Below are 24485 nucleotides of genomic sequence, written 5' to 3' on the forward strand. Positions count from 1 at the left end.
GGTGGGGCCCAATGTGATATATTTTCATAGGGCCCAAAATCCCTGGCTCCGCCCCTGATGTGAGGTGACAAAGGCTGCATTTAGACAGGCAGCCCAATTCTGATATTTTTTTCACTAATTGGTCTTTTGACCAATCACATCAGATCTTTTCACATCAATATATTTTTCAGAGCTGATCTGATTGGTCAAACAAAATATCAGAATTGGGCTTCCTGTGCTATAAAAATATAGCCTAGAGAGGACCTATTTTTAGGCTGTTGAAATCAATGTCCTATGGTTTAAACGGTGTAAATGGACTTGGTTTGGAGATGGACACATGCAATATAGCCGAATACAGTTGTCATCATGTTAATTCTCTGATTAAACATCCTCAAATCTGTATTTTATTCTGGCTATTTGTTATTATTATGGGAGTGGGGACACTGAACCAGCAGCAGCCTGCCCTGCACCCACCCACTCTGTCATCATCATCATCGTCATATTGAAATCAAAGGTCAGAGCTCAGAGGAATAGATCTGCTTCAGATTGACTGGAGTTCAGAGGTCTCTTCTAGTCTACTGAATACTTCCACTTTAAGAAGGCGGCTCCGTCGCAGTGTAGTGTGTTTATACGATCCCAGAAGTGGCACCACCACATGGAAAACGATACTGTGTTTTTAATTCAACATGGCGAAAGCATATGCCGCCCTTCCAGTGGATACATTTGACCAACTTTAATGGTGTGTATAGTTGTGCATTTAGACAAGATGATCGAAAGTTGATATTGTTCCTGTGATCCTGTCTGACTATTTTTACACCACTGCCAGTGAGTGGAGCTACAGTAAATGCGGCAATATACGGCGCGCAGGGAACCGCCAGGGAAACGAATTGAAAGCGCGCTGGAACGTTACACATACAAGAGCAGCAATTCAGAAAACGGACGTAAAATAAACCGTGTTAGTTCGTGCCAAAGCAGCGAGTTAGAGTAGCCTACGCTACGTGAGATGGACGGACTACCGAGCTGTGAGCGCACCTCGACCGACCGCGAGTGAACAGACCGAGCCTGAAGCGGATTGGGATGGCAGCATCCAGCAACTCAAGCCTGTCGGGTTCATCAGTGTCTTCTGGTAAGAGCCCTAAATTAAAATATTTAGTTTGATGAAACAAATAACAAACAATTTACTATATATTATTCGGCCTTAACATTTTATTTGTTAGGCTTTTCAATTATACTATTATCACGCTTGTTATTCTCTCTCTCTTCAATATTTATTGCATAATGCAATTAATATAGGGGCTTGTGAGTTAACCGTGTCAAAGCTGGCATGCATGAATTTCGTTTGTGATACACATTATGTAACTTAAACAAAATATCGATCTGTGCGTAATTGACAGACATCACCCAATAAGTCACGACGACAGTCGTCTACGTTCGCATCGATAATAATTCATTTCATGCCTCCTCTCATCTCTTGCTCTCTTTCACATCTGCCGCCGCTGAACATAGAATGATAAACGTTCCACTTTCAAGAGCTTGATTGAGAGTGACATACCAGTCTACTCGTTCGCAAATAAAATGTATTTTAACGCATACCTTCTTGCGTCTGGTTTCAGTGAGGAATCATCTTGAATAGGAAGTGAACGCCTCAATGAACAGGCTGAGATTGTAGGGTTGGAATTGTCATTGATATACATCTGTTTTTCTTTGGATAACTACCATTAAATTCTCAATTGTCCCCATAATCCTTGTTGACTGGCCCTTGTGGCCACTGCTATATTCTGTTAGTAGGGGCACCAGGGATGGGGTCCCTCTAACAAAATCTACCATTTTCCATCATGCCCCCATGAAGACTGGGGCTTGATGTGACATTTCAAGAAGACTTGTTTATTGCCAGTAAAACATTTTGAAGTTGGTCACTCACTAGTTGGCAAGATGCCATATATGCTGTTCTGATTGTCTTTAGATGCCTATAGAAGATGCCTAGAAGATTCTCTGGGTTTCTTTAACAAACAACACTTTGCCCTGCACAGTTGACTGTTCCTATGTTCACTGATGGTTTGTGAGACCAGCAACATATGCTTCACTATGGTGGATTTTATTTTAGGGGAGACTTTTCCTCCGGGTAGACAGACACAACACACACACTCTCCCTCTCCTGGCTATTAAACTACTAGAATAACCTCTTCTCCACTGGCATATACCACACACACACACACACACCCTCCCTGTGGTTACTGGCGTGGCCTCCACATACATTAACCAACAGTGATAGGGTTGTTTGTACTTTATACCCTGACAAACATGGGCACCACACGTTTATCTACACTGTGTGTTCAGGAGGAGGCTAGAGCCAGCGACTGCTGTTTCACACTCAGTTATACTGTGTGTTCAGGAGGAGGCTAGAGCCAGAGACTGCTGTTTCACACTCAGTTATACTGTGTGTTCGGGAGGAGGCTAGAGCCAGCGACTGCTGTTTCACACTCGGTTATACTGTGTGTTCAGGAGGAGGCTAGAGCCAGCGACTGCTGTTTCACACTCGGTTATACTGTGTGTTCAGGAGGAGGCTAGAGCCAGAGGCTGCTATTTCACACTCAGTTATACTGTGTGTTCAGGAGGAGGCTAGAGCCAGAGACTGCTGTTACACACTCAGTTATACTGTGTGTTCAGGAGGAGGCTAGAGCCAGAGACTGCTGTTTCACACTCAGTTATACTGTGTGTTCAGGAGGAGGCTAGAGCCAGCGACTGCTGTTTCACACTCAGTTATACTGTGTGTTCAGGAGGAGGCTAGAGCCAGAGACTGCTGTTTCACACTCAGTTATACTGTGTGTTCAGGAGGAGGCTAGAGCCAGCGACTGCTGTTTCACACTCGGTTATACTGTGTGTTCAGGAGGAGGCTAGAGCCAGAGACTGCTGTTTCACACTCGGTTATACTGTGTGTTCAGGAGGAGGCTAGAGCCAGAGACTGCTGTTTCACACTCGGTTATACTGTGTGTTCAGGAGGAGGCTAGAGCCAGCGACTGCTGTTTCACACTCGGTTATACTGTGTGTTCAGGAGGAGGCTAGAGCCAGCGACTGCTGTTTCACACTCAGTTATACTGTGTGTTCAGGAGGAGGCTAGAGCCAGAGACTGCTGTTTCACACTCAGTTATACTGTGTGTTCAGGAGGAGGCTAGAGCCAGCGACTGCTGTTTCACACTCGGTTATACTGTGTGTTCAGGAGGAGGCTAGAGCCAGAGACTGCTGTTTCACACTCAGTTATACTGTGTGTTCGGGAGGAGGCTAGAGCCAGCGACTGCTGTTTCACACTCAGTTTGTTTGAGCAGCTGTGGCACTTTTCCAGGTCATATTCTGAACATTTGTGACATCAGTCTCTTCCTATCCTCTACATGATTGACTCAGGTTAAGATAAGTGTGACCAGAAGTTACAGAATGTACAGTGGGGGGGGGGGAGTAGCACTGGCCTTTGATCCTATTGCTGCTGGGTCGTCGTTGTCAGAGTGAACATATGATATGATGGCCTGTATTTATTTAATGTCTTCTAATCCCCTACCCAACCATACCACACCACCATACCACTGTCAACTTACTCAGAAGGCTCTGCTGCCCATGGGAGCCAGACACAATGTTTGTATCCCAAATGGTACCCTATTCTCTATGAAGTGCACTACATAAGGAATAGGGAGCCATTTGGGACGCAGGCGATTGGTTCCAGGCTGATACAGGCTGTCTGTGCGGACCTCATACTTCACAGGACATTATCTCATGAGTCCGTTGCCAAAAGCTCTGGATTTACCACTTGACCACTGCATCTTTTTTAAGGGGAAAGTATTTTCTGACTGTGGTGTAGAGGCTTGTCATTATTGTTGGGCTCTCGATATAATTACCAGACGTTACGAGGTGCTGTGCTGCCAGGGACAGAGGGCCTGTCACACATGGCTATCATTATCTTCCTGGAGAGCTTTCTGGCTGACAGAGACATTTTGAATAATCTTTTCTATGAGGCGTATGACTCCATCTGCATCCCAAATGACACCATGTACCCTATATAGTGCACTACTTTTGATCAGTGCCCATAAGGATCTGGTCAAAAGTAGTGTACTATATAGGGAATAGGGTGCCATTTGTGATGCGACCTCAGAAATGAATCTGTGAACACAACACGTTCTGCTTCGCATTAGCCCCTCGGTTTCCTGCTGCTGCCATAAACAAATGTTGCTGTGATGCTGCTGTCTTCAGCTGTTTCTAGGTGACAGTCTCCAGTCTGCAGGCCTTCATTGACTAGACCGTCCTCTCTCGGTGGAGACACAGCGGTTGTATGAGGAAACTACAGTACATGAGCGAGGTCGGTCCAGCCAATCAACTACCAGGATGGACAGAAAGACATCCCACTGTAGGATAATACCAACCATGTTTATCCATCCCACTGTAGGATAATACCAACCATGTTTATCCATCCCACTGTAGGATAATACCAACCATGTTTATCCATCCCACTGTAGGATAATACCAACCATGTTTATCCATCCCACTGTAGGATAATACCAACCATGTTTATCCATCCCACTGTAGGATAATACCAACCATGTTTATCCATCCCACTGTAGGATAATACCAACCATGTTTATCCATCCCACTGTAGGATAATACCAACCATGTTTATCCATCCCACTGTAGGATAATACCAACCATGTTTATCCATCCCACTGTAGGATAATACCAACCATGTTTATCCATCCCACTGTAGGATAATACCAACCATGTTTATCCATCCCACTGTAGGATAATACCAACCATGTTTATCCATCCCACTGTAGGATAATACCAACCATGTTTATCCATCCCACTGTAGGATAATACCAACCATGTTTATCCATCCCACTGTAGGATAATACCAACCATGTTTATCCATCCCACTGTAGGATAATACCAACCATGTTTATCCATCCCACTGTAGGATAATACCAACCATGTTTATCCATCCCACTGTAGGATAATACCAACAAGGTTTATCCATCCCACTGTAGGATAATACCAACCATGTTTATCCATCCCACTGTAGGATAATACCAACCATGTTTATCCATCCCACTGTAGGATAATACCAACCATGTTTATCCATCCCACTGTAGGATAATACCAACAATAGAAATCTGGGTAATACAGTTTTGGAAGAAGATTAGACCATTGATGAAAAGCCATTTCCCAGGCACTGACTTGCACTGTATATTATACTCCAATGGAAAAAAACAAGAGATTAGTGATATTTCACAATCATTTGTCCTTCCCCTGGATAAAAAAAACATTTGTAGCTGTGCTTGTGCTGTGCACTGATCTGAGAGACTACTCCTCCGCATTCCTGGCACAGGAGAGCTGAGTAGTGTGTACCAGCACACTGTTAGTCACACAGCTCTCAGCAAACACTCTGCCCTGCTCTGGCTGGGGGATACAGGATGAAAGTGTATCTTGTCTTCTGTCCTAGCCCTGCAACCACACCGTTGGATAGTAATAGAGGCAGGATTTGTGTCTCATAGGATGCATCCCAAATGGCACCCTGTTCCCTATGTAGTGCCCTGGCCCACCAGTGCACTATATAGGAAACAGTGTGCCAATTGTGACGCAGACACAGTCTTGTAAAGGAAGAGAGCCGTCTGTTCTTCAACATCATTATCCTGCAGGTGTTTCTGTCCCACTCTGTTCTGCATCACATAGGCATTTACATGTGGAGTGGAAGCTGTTACTAGTCATGACTAGTCAGGCTTCAGGACAGTACTGGTGTCAACAGATAAGGATTCTGTTTTTTTAACATTGTCGTAACTTCAGGAGGTTCTCACCCTCGAAGTGACTTAAAAAACACAAACTAAACAGTTGTCTGTTTTTATGAAAACAGAAAAAATGTAATGTCTCCATACAGAGATGGTGAGTTGTTTAATGCAACATGTCTGCTGTCTTTCCCTCCATTCATTATTCATTAGAAACCCTGGTTCCCTCAGTGGCTTCCATCATGCAGCCAGGGAATCACATTACCAAACAATGAAGCCTGGCCTGGTGCTAACCTAACCAGCACACTGGGTCTGCAGTCCGAAGGGTTTTCTAACCCACCAAATTGTTATTTATTATGGATCCCCTTTAGTTCCTGCCAAGGCAGCAGCTACTCTTCCTGGGGTTTATTATGGATCCCCTTTAGTCCCTGCCAAGGCAGCAGCTACTCTTCCTGGGGTTTATTATGGATCCCCTTTAGTTCCTGCCAAGGCAGCAGCTACTCTTCCTGGGGTTTATTATGGATCCCCTTTAGTTCCTGCCAAGGCAGCAGCTACTCTTCCTGGGGTTTATTATGGATCCCCTTTAGTCCCTGCCAAGGCGGCAGCTACTCTTCCTGGGGTTTATTATGGATCCCCTTTAGTTCCTGCCAAGGCAGCAGCTACTCTTCCTGGGGTTTATTATGGATCCCCTTTAGTTCCTGCCAAGGCAGTAGCTATTCTTCCTGGGGTTTATTATGGATCCCCTTTAGTCCCTGCCAAGGCGGCAGCTACTCTTCCTGGGGTTTATTATGGATCCCCTTTAGTTCCTGCCAAGGCAGTAGCTATTCTTCCTGGGGTCCAGCAAAATTAAGGCAGTTATACAATTTTAAAAACATTACAATACATTCATAACAGATTTCACAACACACTAAGACCCTCAGCGTGCACACACACATTTTTTTCACACTTGTGTACACACTGTACGTGTGATTGTGCATACCTGTGTGCACACACATCTGTGCATACCTGTGCATGCAAACACACACACCTACTTGCTGTCTGGCTATGCTTGTTTTAGAACAGTTGGATGCACAGATGGTCTCCCTACAGGGGCAGTGCTACATCCCTGTGTGTGTGTTGCCATATGTTGGATGGGTTTAGCTGTCCATATGGATAGTGATGATGTTGAGAGGAGCGTGGGGTCTCTTTCTGTGAACAGGCGTGTTCCAGGGTGATTCCACACCAGCGGGAGAGGATACTAATGTAAAAGCATATTAAACATCCTTCCTCCCAATGAAATTTCCATGTGAGAATTCCCAGAACAATTTGAGATACCAAAAATATTTTCCGCTCACGTGGAATCTACATTTTGTTAAATCTTGCTTGAGCACAAGTCCTCCCAGGGGAGGACGTCTTTGCTAAGCTTGATCTTTATTCATCTCTTATTCTCTTTGCTTCCAAAACAAACACCCGGAGAACACGCTGTAATTATTTGATCAAATTCTTCCAGTGACTGGTGAGTAACGGAGGGCAACACAATGAATATCCTATCTGTCTGTCTCCTGAGGGGGTAACCCTTACCCTCCAGCTACTGTGAGTGTGAGTTCTCTCACTATTCTTCCTCCACAACACAGGCTGCAGGAGTTAAACTTTCCCTATTTGAAATTCGGTCTCAAACCAGTATATCTTCTTCAGCTTTCCCAAACCCTTTCTTAGGCCTACGCATACAGCACACTCCACCAATCATGTCATATTATTTAAGCGTGTTATAACAAGTCCTTATCTTGTGCTTTGCCAAATGTGGCATAGCCCTTATGCCATCCATTTAATATGACCTTAAACTCCTTTAGAGCAGTATGTGTCAGCTCTTGGCCTGCCCTGAAGGACCTCCAGCCCAGACAATACCCTTCCAGAATAACCAGTTATTAAAAAGAGAGCATTCTCCAAATGATCCGCAGTAGAATCATTTAATTTTGATTTGCGTCTCTGCTCTGGCGAATAATGACCAAGCTTCTGAGTTTCTGTAGACAAGTGACACATCCAGTATATCACTGTAGACATACAGTATGGTTCATTTCCTAATGGCTCCCTATTCCCCCTCTTATCTTTTTATTTAACTAGGCAAGTCAGTTAAGAACAAATTCTTATTTTCAAAGACAGCCTATTTTCAAAGACGGCCTAGGAACGGTGGGTTAACTGGATGTGGTCATGGGAACAGGGTGCCACTTGGGTCCCACACTGAATATGCACCTCAAAGCTCTCTCATAGTAACTGTATGGAAATTGCCAATGATGACAACAAAAGTCAGTGTGGTTGACATGGTGATCCAGTGGACCTGTCACTCATCCAGACTAAACTTACTGTGACGGTCATTGTCTGATTGGTTCCAGACAATAACAGTAGGCAGGTTTGGTCTGCCAGTGAGTCGTTGACTATAAATATAGTGCACTACTGAGAGTGAGAGCACAATGACACACACCTGGCTCTTCTTGACTCTCTCAGGTGGGCCTGTGGTAGCCATAGGGTAGTTAGCATGTAGCCCGTCCCCTGGGGGGGACAGTGGGTTGCCATATTGACCCCTAGATGGATGTCCCTGGGTCTTTTTAAATTAACTCTGTGTATTTGACCTTTTTTAATGTGATTCATTGTTCACACGCAGTTACTCCAGCTGTGGGTGAGATCCTTCCACCGGGAACAGTAGAGAGATGTGATGCATTAAGGACACATTCTATCATTCCACCTGCTGCAGTATTACTAGCTACATTTACACAATGATACTTGACTAAGTGTCTAAGGTAGCAGAGGACTTAAGCCTACAGTAGGTTTCTACGTTTCTGGGTTAGTTGGCATGCACAGCCTTGCCAGCCTGAGATCCATAGTATAGCCATACTAATTCATTAGATATGCTTGTATACTGTAACAGTACATGACTATGTCAAGGTACTTATGGTGCGTATAGTAGGTAGTATATTATGCAGGAGGAAGTTGTACCATCTTATGAGTTACCAAGGGAACACGGTGGGCATGATGACAGAGTACAAGGAGTAAGAAATTGTGGTTACATTTTCCTTCACTAAACACAAACCTCAACCGTCCATGCAATTAAAGTAGCACATTTCCCCTTAGGTTACAGCAGATCCCATGGGTATTGGGCTGGAAATTGCATTTCCAAATTTTTCTAATTTGCCTTGCCCTTCTTGGGTAATGAATACTGTGTATCATCATCATGGCATAATGCTAGCCTTTAAAGGTGTTTATAAAGATGGATCTGTGAAGAAGGGACATATCCCTGGGCTGCACTAGGTGCTATAGATCTGTTGTGTGGCAACCTTGGCAGCATCCCAAATCGTATCCTATTCCCTACATAGTGCTTTAGTGCACTACTTTTGACCAATGTAGGGAATAGGGTGCCATTGGGAGCCTGTTAAGTAAAATAATAAGGTGGACATGTACTGATGTTCCTTGAAGCAGGGAGACTGAATAAAACTATTCACTTACTGAGCAATGAGTATCTCAAGAGGCTTCAGTGTGAATAAACCCTGTGTATAATTATGCTAGTCTAGCAGAATAACTAGACTGAGATGTAAACAACCCTGAAATAACCATGGTGATGAGTTCATAATCCATTCAGAGTGAATGTAACTGGGACGCAGAGAGACAGACAATTCACCCAAGAAAGAATAAAACGGTTCTATATGCCTGTTGTCTAACCCCTTTAACTCCCTTCTGTCTAGTTCTGAACACTCTCTGTCTCTCTGTCCAATTTAAGGGCTTTATTGGCATTGGAAACATGTTTGCCAAAGCAAGTGAAATAGATCATATAAAAAAGTAACAGTAAACATGACACTTACAGAATTTCCAAAAGAAAGACATTTCAAATGTAGTGTGTGTGTGTGTATGTATATATATTTCTTGTGGCAACAGGTCACAAATCTTGCTGCTGTGATGGCAGACTGTGGTATTTCACCCAATGGATGTGGGAGTCTGTCTCTCTCTCTGACCACTAACCCGCCTCCTGTGTTGTCGTTTCAGATCCTGAGGATTACCAACCGCCCATATGGAAGTCTTACTGTAAGTGTCTAAAGTACTGTTTATCCACTGTAAAGTCATTGGTTGTCCATGAGGAATGTGGAACGCTAGAAGCCTAGTCATCATGGCCGCCAGGCTGCTACATGTCACTACAAAGGACTCTTATGTGATCATATAAGGATATTAAAGCAGAAATACTTTCATCTGTTACAGTTAGTGTGTACAGTAAGGCTTCTTGGGACGCGCCATGCCTCAGAACAGCTTCCTGTTTCTTCTCTCTCTTCTCCAGTCTTCTAACACTAGCTGAGAGATATTTTTAGAGCTCACCAGTGGAGGCTGCTGAGGGGAGGACGGCTCTTAATAATGTCTGGAATGGAATGGTGTCATACACAACCATGTTCATGTTACCATTCCATTCACTCCATTCCAGGCATTATTATGAGCCGTTCTCCCCTCAGCAGCCTCCACTGGAGCTCACTATGTCTTCATGTTCGTGGAAGACAACCTGTGTGTGTGTCCGTGGAAGACGTCCAGGTCTTGCTGGTTGACGTGAATTGTCCCGACTAAAACAAACTCAGTCAGGAGTCTGCCTCCTCCCGCATGGAAAGTCTGTTGTGGGGAAGATCCAGTACAGAAACTTAACCTGTTACACTACTCCCAATGCTGTTACATTACAATGAGGAAACGGCACTACTCCCAATGCTGTGTTACATTACAACGAGGAAACGGCACTACTCCCAATGCTGTGTTACATTACAATGAGGAAACGGCACTACTCCCAATGCTGTTACATTACAATGAGGAAACGGCACTACTCCCAATGCTGTGTTACATTACAACGAGGAAACGGCACTACTCCCAATGCTGTGTTACATTACAGTGAGGAAACGGCACTACTCCCAATGCTGTGTTACATTACAACGAGGAAACGGCACTACTCCCAATGCTGTGTTACATTACAATGAGGAAACGGCACTACTCCCAATGCTGTGTTACATTACAATGAGGAAACGGCACTACTCCCAATGCTGTGTTACATTACAATGAGGAAACGGCACTACTCCCAATGCTGTGTTACATTACAATGAGGAAACGGCACTACTCCCAATGCTGTGTTACATTACAACGAGGAAACGGCACTACTCCCAATGCTGTGTTACATTACAACGAGGAAACGGCACTACTCCCAATGCTGTGTTACATTACAATGAGGAAACGGCACTACTCCCAATGCTGTGTTACATTACAATGAGGAAACGGCACTACTCCCAATGCTGTGTTACATTACAATGAGGAAACGGCACTACTCCCAATGCTGTGTTACATTACAACGAGGAAACGGCACTACTCCCAATGCTGTGTTACATTACAACGAGGAAACGGCACTACTCCCAATGCTGTGTTACATTACAATGAGGAAACGGCACTACTCCCAATGCGGTGTTACATTACAATGAGGAAACGGCACTACTCCCAATGCGGTGTTACATTACAACGAGGAAACGGCACTACTCCCAATGCTGTGTTACATTACAATGAGGAAACGGCACTACTCCCAATGCTGTGTTACATTACAATGAGGAAACGGCACTACTCCCAATGCTGTGTTACATTACAATGAGGAAAGAGTTCTCGGCAAAGACTCTTCTAATCCTGTTTTGTTCAACAATCTTAGGATGCGTTCTCAAATGGCACCCTGTTCCCTATTTAATGCATCACTTTTGCACTAAATATGTAAACGTGTATAATTTTGTGTTCTTCACCAATAAATCTGTTATAAAGTAGTGCAGTATGTAGGGAATAGGGTGCCATTTGGTACACACACTTAGTGCATCCCATGAGTATAGTATAATCTTTGTCTACAGTAATGCCCTTAGAATAGGTACATTACAGACAATAGGCCCAGTGTCCCCAGCTCAGCTATGATATATTATCCTGTGGCTTAACCATAGATGTGATTTAATCTCACTCGCTACATGTTTTTTTTTCTCCATTCCATTTTCAACAGTTTCACTGATTTACACCGAGCACTCAGTCTTTAAGTACACTTCATCCTTGATGGCAGCTTGGCTCAGTGCTGCTGCTGCATGTGTTACTGTGCTACTCTGGTTGCGTCCTGAATTAAACCCTATTTACTGTAGTACTTGGCTCTGGTCAAAAGTAGTGCACTATGTAGGGGGACTTTTGGGATGCATACTGTTTCTCCCCATTGTGTCCCAGTACTAAGATTTAATAGTCACTGTTCGTATCCTGCACTAAGGCCCTAGACTACAGTTGTGTCCCAAATGGCACCCTATTCTCTATATAGTACACTATGGGCCCTGATCTAAAGTACTGCACTGCATAGGGAATGGGGTGCCATTTGGGATGTATCCCTCTGTGAAATATCCATTGACATTCACACAGAGGGTTTGGTGATGTATGGGACCTGTCATATAAACCACTGAGAGACATTAGGCCGTGGATATCTTCCATTTAGCTAACAGCTCCTGGTGTTCTACTGTTCCTAGTTGACTTTGCTCTGAGTTAGGCTAAAAGTGAGCCTGCCATCTTTGAATCATACTGTCAGTGGCCATACAGAGACTGTGTATGCTGCATGTCCAATATTAGAGCAACTATAAACTTCTAACTTCCTAACGGACAGTTAACTCCTCATAATCTAGTGCCCCTCCCAAGTCCTGCTGGGACCACTGCACACAAACATGTTCCATGGTTAGAAATAGTGTTGTGCATGTAGCATGTGACAGAGGGAGCTGCAAGAGGAGTGCATTGGGGCGTTATTAATAATTGTTTAACTCAAATAAATGTTTAGACATCTGCTTGAACATATATCGCAAGGCCAATAACTTGTCAGGTGGATGGATTTTCTTGGCAAAGCAGGAATGCCCACTCACAGGGATGTAAACAAATTTGTGCACAAAATTTGAGAAAAATAAGCTGGACCGGCCTGGTAACTGTGGAGTGAAAATGTGACTTAAAGGAGATGAATACATTGGGGATGACTGTAGTGGTACTGTATGTCCAGCTGATGACCCCATACAGTGCATGAATGAATACGTTACTAAACTTTATTGTCCCATAGGGAAATAATGCATGAATTAGTGTCTCTGTGTGTGAAGCGGTCTACAGTCTACTTAAACGGAGCTGAAGGAGGTCCGTTTGTGTTGCTGTCTACGTAGTCTTTGTCCGTCTGAATTTTTGGAATGCGACGCGAAATGGACCACCGTCGGTTCAGTTCCCGTAGACTGTGCTGCGCCCGTAAGGCTGTGTAACTCTCTAGCGTACATATCGTGGCCTCAGCAGTGCAGCCATTCTAATACTGAATACTATGCTTTTTACTTGACAGTCCATGTTTGTCTCTAACAGTGTACCGGCTCCAGCAGGAAGCTCCTCGGCCCAAGAGGATGACCTGCCCTCAGGAGGTCAGCACTGTACCTCTTTAAACATTAAACTACACCCCCATTGTCTACCCTTCTCTCAAAGTGTCTCAGAATCATGGAGGCAACCATATAGACTACAGTATTTTGTGATAATGTAATGAACATAGTGATAAACTAATCATTTAGCACATTGTTGTTTTCTTATCTCTAATCTGGCACCAAATGGTTAAGAGGTCAGGCAATTGGCAGGATGATTGTACACAGTGGCAGAATACAGAGTACACAGTGGCAGAATACCTAACCTGGATCTCAAGAGAAGACAGGCTATGTGCACACTGCCCACAAAATGAGGTGGAAACTGAGCTGCACTTCCTAACCTCCTGCCCAATGTATGACCATATTAGAGACACACATTTCCTTCAGATTACACAAACCCACAAAGAATTCGAAAACCAATCCAATTTTGATAAACTCCCATATCTATTGAGTGAAATACCACAGTAGCAAGATTTGTGACCTGTTGCCACAAGAAAAGGGCAACCAGTGAAGAACAAACACCATTGTAAATACAACCTATATTTATTTCCCTTTTGTACATTAACTATTTGCACATCATTACAACACTTTGTGTAGATATACATATTATGCCATTTGAAATCTTTATTTTTTTACTTTCGTGAGTGTAATGTTTACTGTACATTTTTTGTTTATTTCACTTGCTTTGGCAATGTAAACATATGTTTCCCTTGCCAATAATGCTCCTTAAATTGAAATGAAATGGAATTGGCAGAGAGACAGACGGGCAGAGAGACAGACGGGCAGAGAGACAGACGGGCAGAGAGACAGACGGGCAGAGAGACAGACGGGCAGAGAGACAGACGGGCAGAGAGACAGACGGGCAGAAATATCTGTTCCCCAACGTAGACATCCTTTATGAAAGGTTTATCCTTCAATCTAAACAGCTTGTTAGATCTCTTGGCCAAGCCATTGAAGTGACCTTTCAACTGACTATGTCTCTGTCAGCCAATGTATCTTGTCTCTCTCCTCTGGATTTACAGATGGAGACCAGACCCAAATATTACGGCAGAGAGTGAGTAGTGGGACTTACTTTGATTTTTCATCCATGTTCTAATATAGCTGCTGGGGAGACTGGCTCTAGCTGTGTGATTTATCATTAACGTCAAGCTTTACATGTGCTAAGGGTGTTGAAGGTAGGTGTGTGTGTGTGTGTGTGCGCAAGATGGGGATGGGGATAATTGAGTGTTAAATCCAGAGGGACAGAGACATCAAGGTCCATAGACAAGGCCACAGCATTGACGGGAGACTTGTGGCGGCATTGACGGGACACTTGTGGCTCTCTCAAGGTTCCATGGCATGCTATCGAGAGAGTGTGCAGATGAGCTACTGGGAGGAGCAGAGGGGGCTTACCTCGTCAGAGAGAGCCAGAGACAGCCAGGGACACACACCTTGGCCTTAAGGTACTGTACACAGTACACACACACATTTACTTAGTAAATATACACACCTTGTCAAAAACCCTCTCCCCACCCACCCACCTACTCTACCTCCCTCTCCCCAGGTTTGGGGACCAGACCCTGAACTACAGACTGTTCTATGACGGGAAGCACTTTGTGGGGGAGAAACGCTTTGAGACGGTCCATGACTTGGTGACGGATGGCCTCATCACCCTGTACATCGAGACCAAGGCAGCAGAGTACATCGCCAAGATGACCACCAACCCCATCTATGAACACCTGGGCTACACATCCCTGCTGAAGGACAAGATGGGGCACCGGCTGAGCCGGGGACGCACTGAACCCCGTAAGGTCACCTTCCAGAGAGAGGACAGTAAGGTGAGTTACTACAGTACATCGCTTTGACATTCTTTATGTAACTAAAAGTGCTATGAAAAGTTACTATGGTGGGGACGGTGAGTGGTGGGGACGGGGATTGGTGGGGATGGTGGGGGATGGTGAGTGGTGGATCGTGGGGACGGGGATGGTGAGTATGGGGATTGGTGGGGATTGGTGGGGATTGGTGTGGATTGGTGGGGGTGGCTGGGGGGTGGCTGGTGAGTGGTGGGGATGGTGAGTGGTGGGGATGGTGAGTGGTGGGGACGGGGAATGGTGGGGGACGGGGAATGGTGGATCGTGGGGACGGGGAATGGTGGGGGACGGGGAATGGTGGATCGTGGGGACGGGGAATGGTGGGGGACGGGGAATGGTGGATCGTGGGGACGGGGATGGTGAGTATGGGGATTGGTGTGGTGGGGGTGGATGGTGAGTGGCGGATGGTGGGTGGATGGTGGTGGTGGGGACGGGGATGGTGAGTGATGGTGAGTGGTGGGGGTGGTGAGTGGTGGGGACGGGGATGGTGGTGACATTGGGGGGGGGGGGTGGTTCTCTCCCATAGCACCAGGTTAACTATGTATTAACGTGCTACGTCTACTACTGTTGTGTTTCCTGACTATAGTTGTGACCTGAACAGGAACAACTCTGGGCCTTAGCTATGGACTGTAACAGACCAGTTTTTCTTGGTCTCGCCACACGGTCTGGAAAAACTCCTGTCCCTAAAACATGTTCATTACCTTCTACTCTATCAGCATCTGCAATAAGGATGTTTCATTATGTAACCGTTTGTCAAGAGAGATTTTTATTTATTGTCTCTGCAGGGGGGTGTTTCCTTCCTGACATCACTTCTCATTAAAGGTCATGATGACCAACAGGACTGGGATGTTATTCTGTGTAATAGACAGACACTGTTCTAGGGCGATAGATGAATCACACATTTCACACCATTTGTTCTCATCAACTAACTGCTGAAGGATATTGACTGTCTGTGACTCATTATATTAGCCAATGTGAAATGCTTTCATTCTACTGTCGGTCTAGGGTGTTGGCAATTCCCACATCTCACCACTAGGTGGCAACCGGACCAAGCCATAGCATATCAACAGCACATTTCACACTTAGTTGTGATTGAAGAAAAAAAAACATTTCCAGTCTTTGACTGTTCAACATGGTGAAATCACAAAGCCTTTCCTTCATCCATGTTTGGTTGGATGAAGTTGTCTTGACATTCTGCTCTGTTATGTTCCTCTCATACCAGCCACACACCCCTGGTGCTTCTTGGAATATTGAACAAATCATTTAGTTCTGATAAACAGCATTAAGGTTGTGTCCCTCCCAAATGTCACTATATTTCCTATGTAGTGCACTACCATTGCCCTGGTAAAAGTAATGCCCTATATGGGGAATAGGGTGCCATTTGGGAAGCACATTGGTCTCATCAGTCGACTGACAGCAACAAGGCAGTCCTGCCGGAGTCCTGCAAGATGTCCGTTTCCTCTCCGCTCCTTTCCAACACCCACCAGCGCTGTGCTATTCATGTCACTGCCTGTCCACTGGAGTTAGAGTGAAGGGGACAGAGAGCCTTAAGCCCTTACTGCAGGAGGCAGCTCTATCCCTGCAGGAGGCAGCTCTATCCCTGCAGGAGGCAGCTCTATCCCTGCAGGAGGCAGCTCTATCCCTGCAGGAGGCAGCTCTATCCCTGCAGCTCTATCCCTGCAGCTCTATCCCTGCAGCTCTATCCCTGCAGCTCTATCCCTGCAGCTCTATCCCTGCAGCTCTATCCCTGCAGGAGGCAGCTCTATCCCTGCAGGAGGCAGCTCTATCCCTGCAGGAGGCAGCTCTATCCCTGCAGGAGGCAGCTCTATCCCTGCAGGAGGCAGCTCTATCCCTGCAGGAGGCAGCTCTATCCCTGCAGGAGGCAGCTCTATCCCTGCAGGCTCTTGACTTGGTCAGTAGTTCATGGACTCTGACGGATTCCAACACGTTCAGAGATGAATCCTTAACATAAAACTAAACCCCTCCAGGAGTGTTCTCCATAGCATGGTCTGTATTTGTTAGAAAACATACAGGACCTGATATACAGAAAGTACATGTTCTAGGCTATTTGGTCTGGTCAAGTAAAGACTGTCTGACCTTGTATAGTAATATCTAGAGCATGCTTTGAGACATGTGAGTGGATAGCTAGAGCATGCTTTGAGACATGTGAGTGGATAGCTAGTGCATGCTTTGAGACATGTGAGTGGATAGCTAGAGCATGCTTTGAGACATGTGAGTGGATAGCTAGAGCATGCTTCGAGACATGTGAGTGGATAGCTAGAGCATGCTTTGAGACATGTGAGTGGATAGCTAGAGCATGCTTTGAGACATGTGAGTGGATATCTAGAGCATGCTTTGAGTTTTGACATCAGACTGCCAGCCTGTCAGTCAGTAATGTCAGTGTCTGTAAAAATGTGTTGTTTTGAGTGTCACACTTCTATCTGTCAAGCTTGGGTTATGTCCCAACTGGCACCCTATTCCCTATTTAGTACACTACTTTTGCCCAGATCTTTATAGTATCCTTATAGGCCCTGATCAAAAGTAGTGCACTAAATAGGGAATAGGGTGCTATCTGGGATGCAGTCTTGGAAAACATGACGAGTTGGGCCAATGACAGGTCTCCTGATTTTAGGCTTTCAGTGTTGGACAAACACCTGCCAGTCGGTCACGTCCACCAAAAAAGCGGGAGGTCAAAGTGCAGTCCTCCGGTTTCCTCTCTCTGTGTCCCAAATGACACCCTATTCCCTTTATAGTGCTCTACTTTTGACCAGGGCCTATAGGGCTCTGGTCAAAAGTAATGCACTACGTAGGGAATAGGTTGCCATTAGGGATGTAGCATATTTCCCTATGGAGTGGAGTCAGGCTTGTTCTAATGGCCTGTATCTTTACTGACTTTAGTTAACAGTGTACTATAATACTCTGTCCAGTATCAAGCCTGTATCTTTAGTTAACAGTGTACTATAATACTCTGGCCAGTATCAAGCCTGTATCTTTAGTTAACAGTGTACTATAATACTCTGGCCAGTATCAAGCCTGTATCTTTAGTTAACAGTGTACTATAATACTCTGGCCAGTATCAAGCCTGTATCTTTAGTTAACAGTGTACTATAATACTCTGGCCAGTATCAAGCCTGTATCTTTAGTTAACAGTGTACTATAATACTCTGGCCAGTATCAAGCCTGTATCTTTAGTTAACAGTGTACTATAATACTCTGGCCAGTATCAAGCCTGTATCTTTAGTTAACAGTGTACTATAATACTCTGGCCAGTATCAAGCCTGTATCTTTAGTTAACAGTGTACTATAATACTCTGGCCAGTATCAAGCCTGTATCTTTAGTTAACAGTGTACTATAATACTCTGGCCAGTATCAAGCCTGTATCTTTAGTTAACAGTGTACTATAATACTCTGGCCAGTATCAAGCCTGTGTTTTCAGACACACTAGCTACAGTAAACATACTCCCTCACATGCTGTCTTTACTCTCTTGTAAATCCTCATTCTTGTGTGTGTGTGTGTGTGTACATTCCTCCCGGGGGGGGGGGGGGGGCTCACGCAACCTGTCTGGTGACCTGCTGTGTGTCAGCCTCGTCGGTTCACACGGCTCAACTCAATGTGTCTGTACTTGTGCTGGGAGTTGCTACAGTGACCAAACTCCTGCCAGTTTTCTCCCATATAACAACAGCTTCCCAAATGGCACCCTATACCCTCTGGTACCTCAGGGCTTTGGTCAAAAGAAGTGCACTATGCACAGAATAGGGAGCGTTTGAGAACCATCACTGGTTTAATGTAACTGGTGCTGGTGGGGAGATGGAAGAAGGTGATCAATGCATTTCTAGTCCATGTTCTGGTCCTAGTTCTATAATGTGAGGTTAGCCTGCTTGGATATTATTCTGAGGTTATAGTAGTTTGTTTGTTATTTCGAAGTTTAATGACCTTGTCCTTGAGCTACCCGTTAGTCTGTTGGAAACAACATGATCTATAAAGATGGCATTGGGAAATAATTGAGCTACCACTATAAAGATTTTATACAGTAGCTACATACTTTGTAAAAGGCAGAAGGCTTTCAATGTTGATCTGTCATACTTCCAGACACAGGCAGGCCTGTTTTTAATTGGCGCTGTACATTTTCCTTTCGCTACACTTTCTGAATAGTAAAACAGATTTTATCACTGACTACATCCCCATTCACGTCTATGTTTCTGTTTGGATGAAATTGTATGAGATGTTGTGTGTGTGTGTGTGGTGTGTTTTTGTTTGGATGGTTGTTCTTACATTATCTGACCTTACAGAAAGAAAGACACTAGTGTTATGTTCTATTTTCCCATGATCCTCTGTTCTCCCCACTGTCTGCTCAGCTGCACCCACACAGTGAATAACAGAGCCTGGCTGCTGAAAAGAAACCAGGGCCTTTTTTTAAATGTATTTTATTCCAAACTCTTCTCTGAGACAAGAAGCCATCTGCCTCTAGGGAGAAAGACCATAACCGTCACACACCCGGTCTCTCTCAATACGTCCTGTATACCCCCTCCCTCCTCTTCTTCCCACCCCCTCCCTCCTCTTCTTCCCACCCCCTCCCTCCTCTTCCTTCTTCCCCCCCCCTCCCTCCTCTTCTTCCCCCCCCTCCCTCCTCTTCTTCCCCCCCCTCCCTCCTCTTCTTCCCCCCCCTCCCTCCTCTTCTTCTTCACCCCTTCCTTTTTCTGTCATAGATTTTTTTCATCCGCCTCTCTCTTCCTCCAGATCCCTTACTCTTCTTTCTGCTCCATCTAGTTTAGATCCTCCTCCTGGTCTTTGATAGGATGTCTACCTCGGTGACAAACAGCTTCTCCTGTCCTGACTGTTACCCGTTCAGCCATTTTAATTCAAATCAAATGTATTAGATACATGCTATGTAAACAACAGGTGTAGACAAACAGTGAAATACTTCCGGACTCTTCCCAAAAATGCAGAGAAATAAAAGATAAATAATAGAAAAGTAATAATAAATACACAATGTGTAACGATAACTTAGCTATATACACACAAGGTTAGACTAAACTCTCCTCCCAGACTCACATTAAGCATCTCCAATCCAAAATGAAATCTAGAATCAGCTTTCTATTTCGCAACAAAGCATCCAACACTCATGCTGCCAAAGTACCAGTGCCATCCGTTTTGTCACCAAAGCCCCATATACTACCCACCACTGCGACCTGTACGCTCTCGTTGGCAGGCCCTCTCTTCATACTCGTCACCAAACCCACTGGCTCCAGGTTGTCTACAAGTCTCTACTAGGTAAAGCACCGCCTTATCTCAGCTCACTGGTCACCATAGCAGCACCCACCCGTAGCATGCGCTCCAGCAGATATATCTCACTGGTCACCCCCAAAGCCAATTCTTCCTTTGGCCACCTTTCCTTCCAGTTCTCTGCTGCCAATGACTGGAACAAATTGCAAAAAACACTGAGGCTGGAGACACATCTCCCTCACTAGCTTTAAGCACCAGCTGTCAGAGCAGCTCACAGATCACTGCACCTGTACATAGCCCATCCAACTACCTCATCCCCATACTGTATTTATTTATCTTGCTCCTTTGCACCACAGTATCTCTACTTGCACATTCATCTTCTGCACATCAACCATTCCAGTGTTTAATTGCTATATTGTAATTACTTCGCCACCATGGCCTATTTATTGCCTTAACTCCCTTATCCTACCTCATTTGCACATGCTGTTTATAGATTTTTCTACTGTATTATTGACTATGTTTGTTTATTCCATGTGTAACTCTGTGTTGTATGTGTCGAACTGCTTTGCTTTATCTTGGCCAGGTCACAGTTGCAAATGAGAACTTGTTCTCAACTAGCCTACCTGGTTAAATAAAGGTGAAATAATAAAAATACATTAAAAAAATTTTGCTTGTACCCCTGCACATCGACTCAGTACTGGTACCAGACACCTAGGTATTTGTAGTTGTCCACATATTCTAAGTCAGAACCGTCCAGAGTAGTGATGCTGGACGGGCTATGTACATATAACTAGGACTAAAGTGACTAGGCAACAGGCTAGATAATAGACAGTAGCAGCAGCGTACAGTATGTGAGGAGTCAAAATGAGTGGAAAAACGGTCAATGCAGATAGCCAAATGGCTAACCAGACAAACTATTTAATAGTCTTATGGCTTGGGGGTAGAAGCTGTTCAGGGTGCTGTTGGTTCCAGACTTGGTGCAGTGGCACTGCTTGCCATGCGGTAGCAGAGTGAACAGTCTATGACTTGAGCGGCTGATAATTGTTATGGCCTTCCTCTGACACCGCTTGGTATAGAGGTCCTGGATGGCAGGGATTTTGGCATCACTGATTAACTGTAGTGCCTGGCGGTCGGATGCCAAGCAGTTCCCATACCAAGCAGTGACTCAACCAGTCATGCTCTCAATGTTGCAGCTGTAGACCTTTTTGAGGTTCTGAGGCCCCATGCCAAATCTTTTCAACCTCCTGAGAGTGAAGAGGCATTGTCGTGCCCTCTTCACGACTGTGTTGGTGTGTGTGGACCATGATAGATCTTTAGTGATGTGGACACAGAGGAACTTGATGCTCTCGACCCGCTCCACTACAGCCCCATTGATGTGAATGGGGGCATGCTCGGCCCTTCGTTTCCTGTGTCCATCATCAGCTCCTTTGTCTTGCTGACGTTGAGGGAGAGGCTGTTTTCCTGGTACCACACTGCCAGGTCTCTCTGACCTCCTCTTTATAGGCTGTGTCATCAGGATCAGGCCTACCACAGTGGTATCGTCAGCAAACTTAATGATGGTGTTGTAGTCGTGCGCTGCCACAGGGAGTACAGGAGGGGAATAAGTACGCAGCTCTGAGGGGTCCCCGTGTTGAGGGTCAGTTTGGTGGATGTGCTGTTGCCTACCCTCACCACCTGGGGGCGGCCCGTCAGGAAGTCCAGGATCCAGTTGCAGTGGGAGGTGTTCAGTCCCAGGGTTCATAGCTTAGTGATGAGCTTGGAGGGCACTAAGGTGTTCCTCTTGTCCAGGTAGGAGAGGGCAATGTAGAGTTGTTAGGGAGGTTTGAATTGGAGAGGATCCAGGGTGTCTGGGATGATAGTGTGATATGAGCATTTCATGGCTGCAGGTGTGAGTGCTACGGGGTGATAGTCAGTTAGACAGGTTACCTTGGCATTCTTGGGCACTGGGACTATGGTGGTCTGCTTGAAACATGTAGGCATTACAGACTGGGTCAGGGAGAGGTTGAAAATGTCAGTGAAAACACTTGCCAGCTGGTCAGCGCATGCTCTGAGTAAGTGTTCTGGTAATCCGTATGTATCCTGGTAATCCGGCCTTGTGAATGTTAACTTGTTTAAAGCTCTTACTCACACTGGCTACGGAGAGCGTGAACCCGCAGTCATCCGGAACAGCTGGTGCTCTCATGCATGGTTCAGTGTTGCTTGCCTCAAAGCGAGTATAGAAGGCATTTAGCTTATCTGGTAGGCTCGTGTCACTGAGCAGCTCGCGGCTGCGTTTCCCTTTGTAATCTGTGATAGTTTGCAAGCCCTGCCACGTCCAAAAAGCGTCAGAGCCGGCATAGTATGATTCTAGCTAAGTTGTGCATTGACGCTTTGCCTGTTTGATGGCTCGTCAGAGGTTGTAGCAGGATTTCTTATGTGTCCTGATTAGTGTCCCGCTCCTTGAAAGCGGCAGCCCTAGCCTTTTCAGTGTGGATGTTACCTGTAATCCATCACTTCTGGTTGGGATATGTACGTACGGGCACTGTGGGAACAACGTCGTTGATACACTTATTAATGAAGCCGGTGACTGATGAATTCCATAACACATTCCACTCTATGCAAGTGAAACAGTCCTGTAGCTTAAAACCTGTTGAGGACAGACGTTCCGCTAGCGGAACGCCTAGCCAATATCCAATGGAACAGCGTGGCGCGAAATATAAAACCTCAAATCCAATAATTTCAATTTTTCAAACATACGACTATTTTACACCATTTTAAAGATACACTTCTCCTTAATCCAACCACATTGTCCGATACAGAGACCAAAATAACCACACAGCCATTTTCCCAGCAAGCATATGTCAATAAAACCCAAAACACAGCTAAATGAAGCACTAACCTTTGATCTTCATCAGATGACACTCCTAGGACATTATGTTATACAATACATGTATGTTTTGTTCAATCAAGTTAATATTTATATCCAAAAACAGCTTTTTACATTGGCGCGTGATGTTCAGAAAATTTATTCCCACCAAAAACTTCCGGTGAATTTACAAAAATACTCATCATAAACGTTGACAAAATACATAATTATTTTAAGAATTATAGATACAGAACTCCTTTATGCAACCGCTGTGTCAGATTTTAAAATGGCTTTACGGAGAAAGCACATTTTTCAATATTCTGAGTACATAGCTCGCCATCAGACACCCGCCAAGTTTGGGGCAACCTAAACTCAGAATTAGTATTAGAAATATTGTATTACCTTTACTGATCTTCGTCAGAATGCACTCCCAGGACTGCTACTTCCACAAGAAATGTTGTTTTTGTTCGAAATAATCCATATTTATGTCCAAATACCTCCGTTTTGTCCGTGCGGTCAGGTCACTATCCAAAGGGTAACGCGCGAGCGCAATTCGAGATACAAAAAGTCTAAATGTTCCATTACCGTACTTAGAAGCATGTCAAACGCTGCTTAAAATCAATTTTTGTTATTTTTAACATAAATTTGCGATAATATTCCAACCGGACAACAGTATATTCATTCAAGGAGAAAAAGAAAAAAACGGCGAGCTCGCGGGAACGCGCATATCCAATCCCTTTGTCCTCAGGCAGACCACTCAGTAACTGAGCTCCTATACTCTGCCCAGAGACAGAAGGCTCAATCCACTTTCTGAAGGCTTTAGACAGCCAATGGAAGCCTTAGAAAGTGCAACGTAACAGCACAGATACTGTAGTTTCGAAAGGGACTAGAAAGAACTACATTTCTCAGATCCTACACTTCCTGGTTTACTTTTTCTCAGGTTTTTGCCTGCCATATGAGTTCTGTTATACTCAGACACCGTTCAAACAGTTTTTTAGAAACTTTAGAGTTTTCTATCCAAATCTACTAATAATATGCATATTATTAGTAGAATAATATTCTGGGCAAGAGTATTAACCAGTTTAAATCGGGTACGTTTTTCATCCGGCCGTGAAAATACTGCCCCCTATCCATATCAGGTTTTAACAACCACTTCATCGGACCACTTCCTTATTGAGCACGTCATTGGTACTTTCTGTTTTTGAGTTTTTGCTTGTAAGCAGGAATCATGAGGATAGGGTTATGGTTAGGGAGAGCTTTGTATGCGTTTGTGTGTGTGGAGTAAATATTTTGTCTCATCTAGTTGCACAGTTGACATGCTGGTAGAAATCCGAAGACATTACTTCTGTAGCTACAGAACATGGTCCTCTGTCTACGTTACTGAAGTTTGGGCGGTGTACAGG

The 24485-nt window shown here is 44.7% G+C and overlaps 1 protein-coding gene across 4 annotated transcripts in view; it reads left to right on the top strand.

Moving 5' to 3' along the window:
• Positions 1 to 517: 517 nt before the first annotated feature.
• The window catches only part of LOC106573925 (beta-chimaerin), a 41410-nt gene continuing 17442 nt past the window's right edge, over positions 518 to 24485 (top strand). The window contains exons 1-6 of one of the 4 annotated variants that reach the window (XM_082959634.1): positions 518 to 718; positions 9750 to 9788; positions 13113 to 13168; positions 14185 to 14216; positions 14491 to 14604; positions 14706 to 14979. In XM_082959634.1, coding sequence (XP_082815760.1) covers positions 679 to 718; positions 9750 to 9788; positions 13113 to 13168; positions 14185 to 14216; positions 14491 to 14604; positions 14706 to 14979 — 555 coding nt within the window. In that variant the 5' untranslated portion in view covers positions 518 to 678. Of the gene's footprint in view, positions 1106 to 9749; positions 9789 to 13112; positions 13169 to 13916; positions 14067 to 14184; positions 14217 to 14490; positions 14605 to 14705; positions 14980 to 24485 lie in introns of those variants that run through there. The other 3 variants (XM_082959632.1, XM_082959637.1, XM_082959636.1) reach the window with 3 other exon arrangements.

The sequence above is a fragment of the Salmo salar genome, chromosome 02 (assembly GCF_965601325.2).
Source record: "Salmo salar chromosome 02, fSalSal1, whole genome shotgun sequence".
Taxonomy (NCBI): Eukaryota; Metazoa; Chordata; class Actinopteri; order Salmoniformes; family Salmonidae; genus Salmo; species Salmo salar.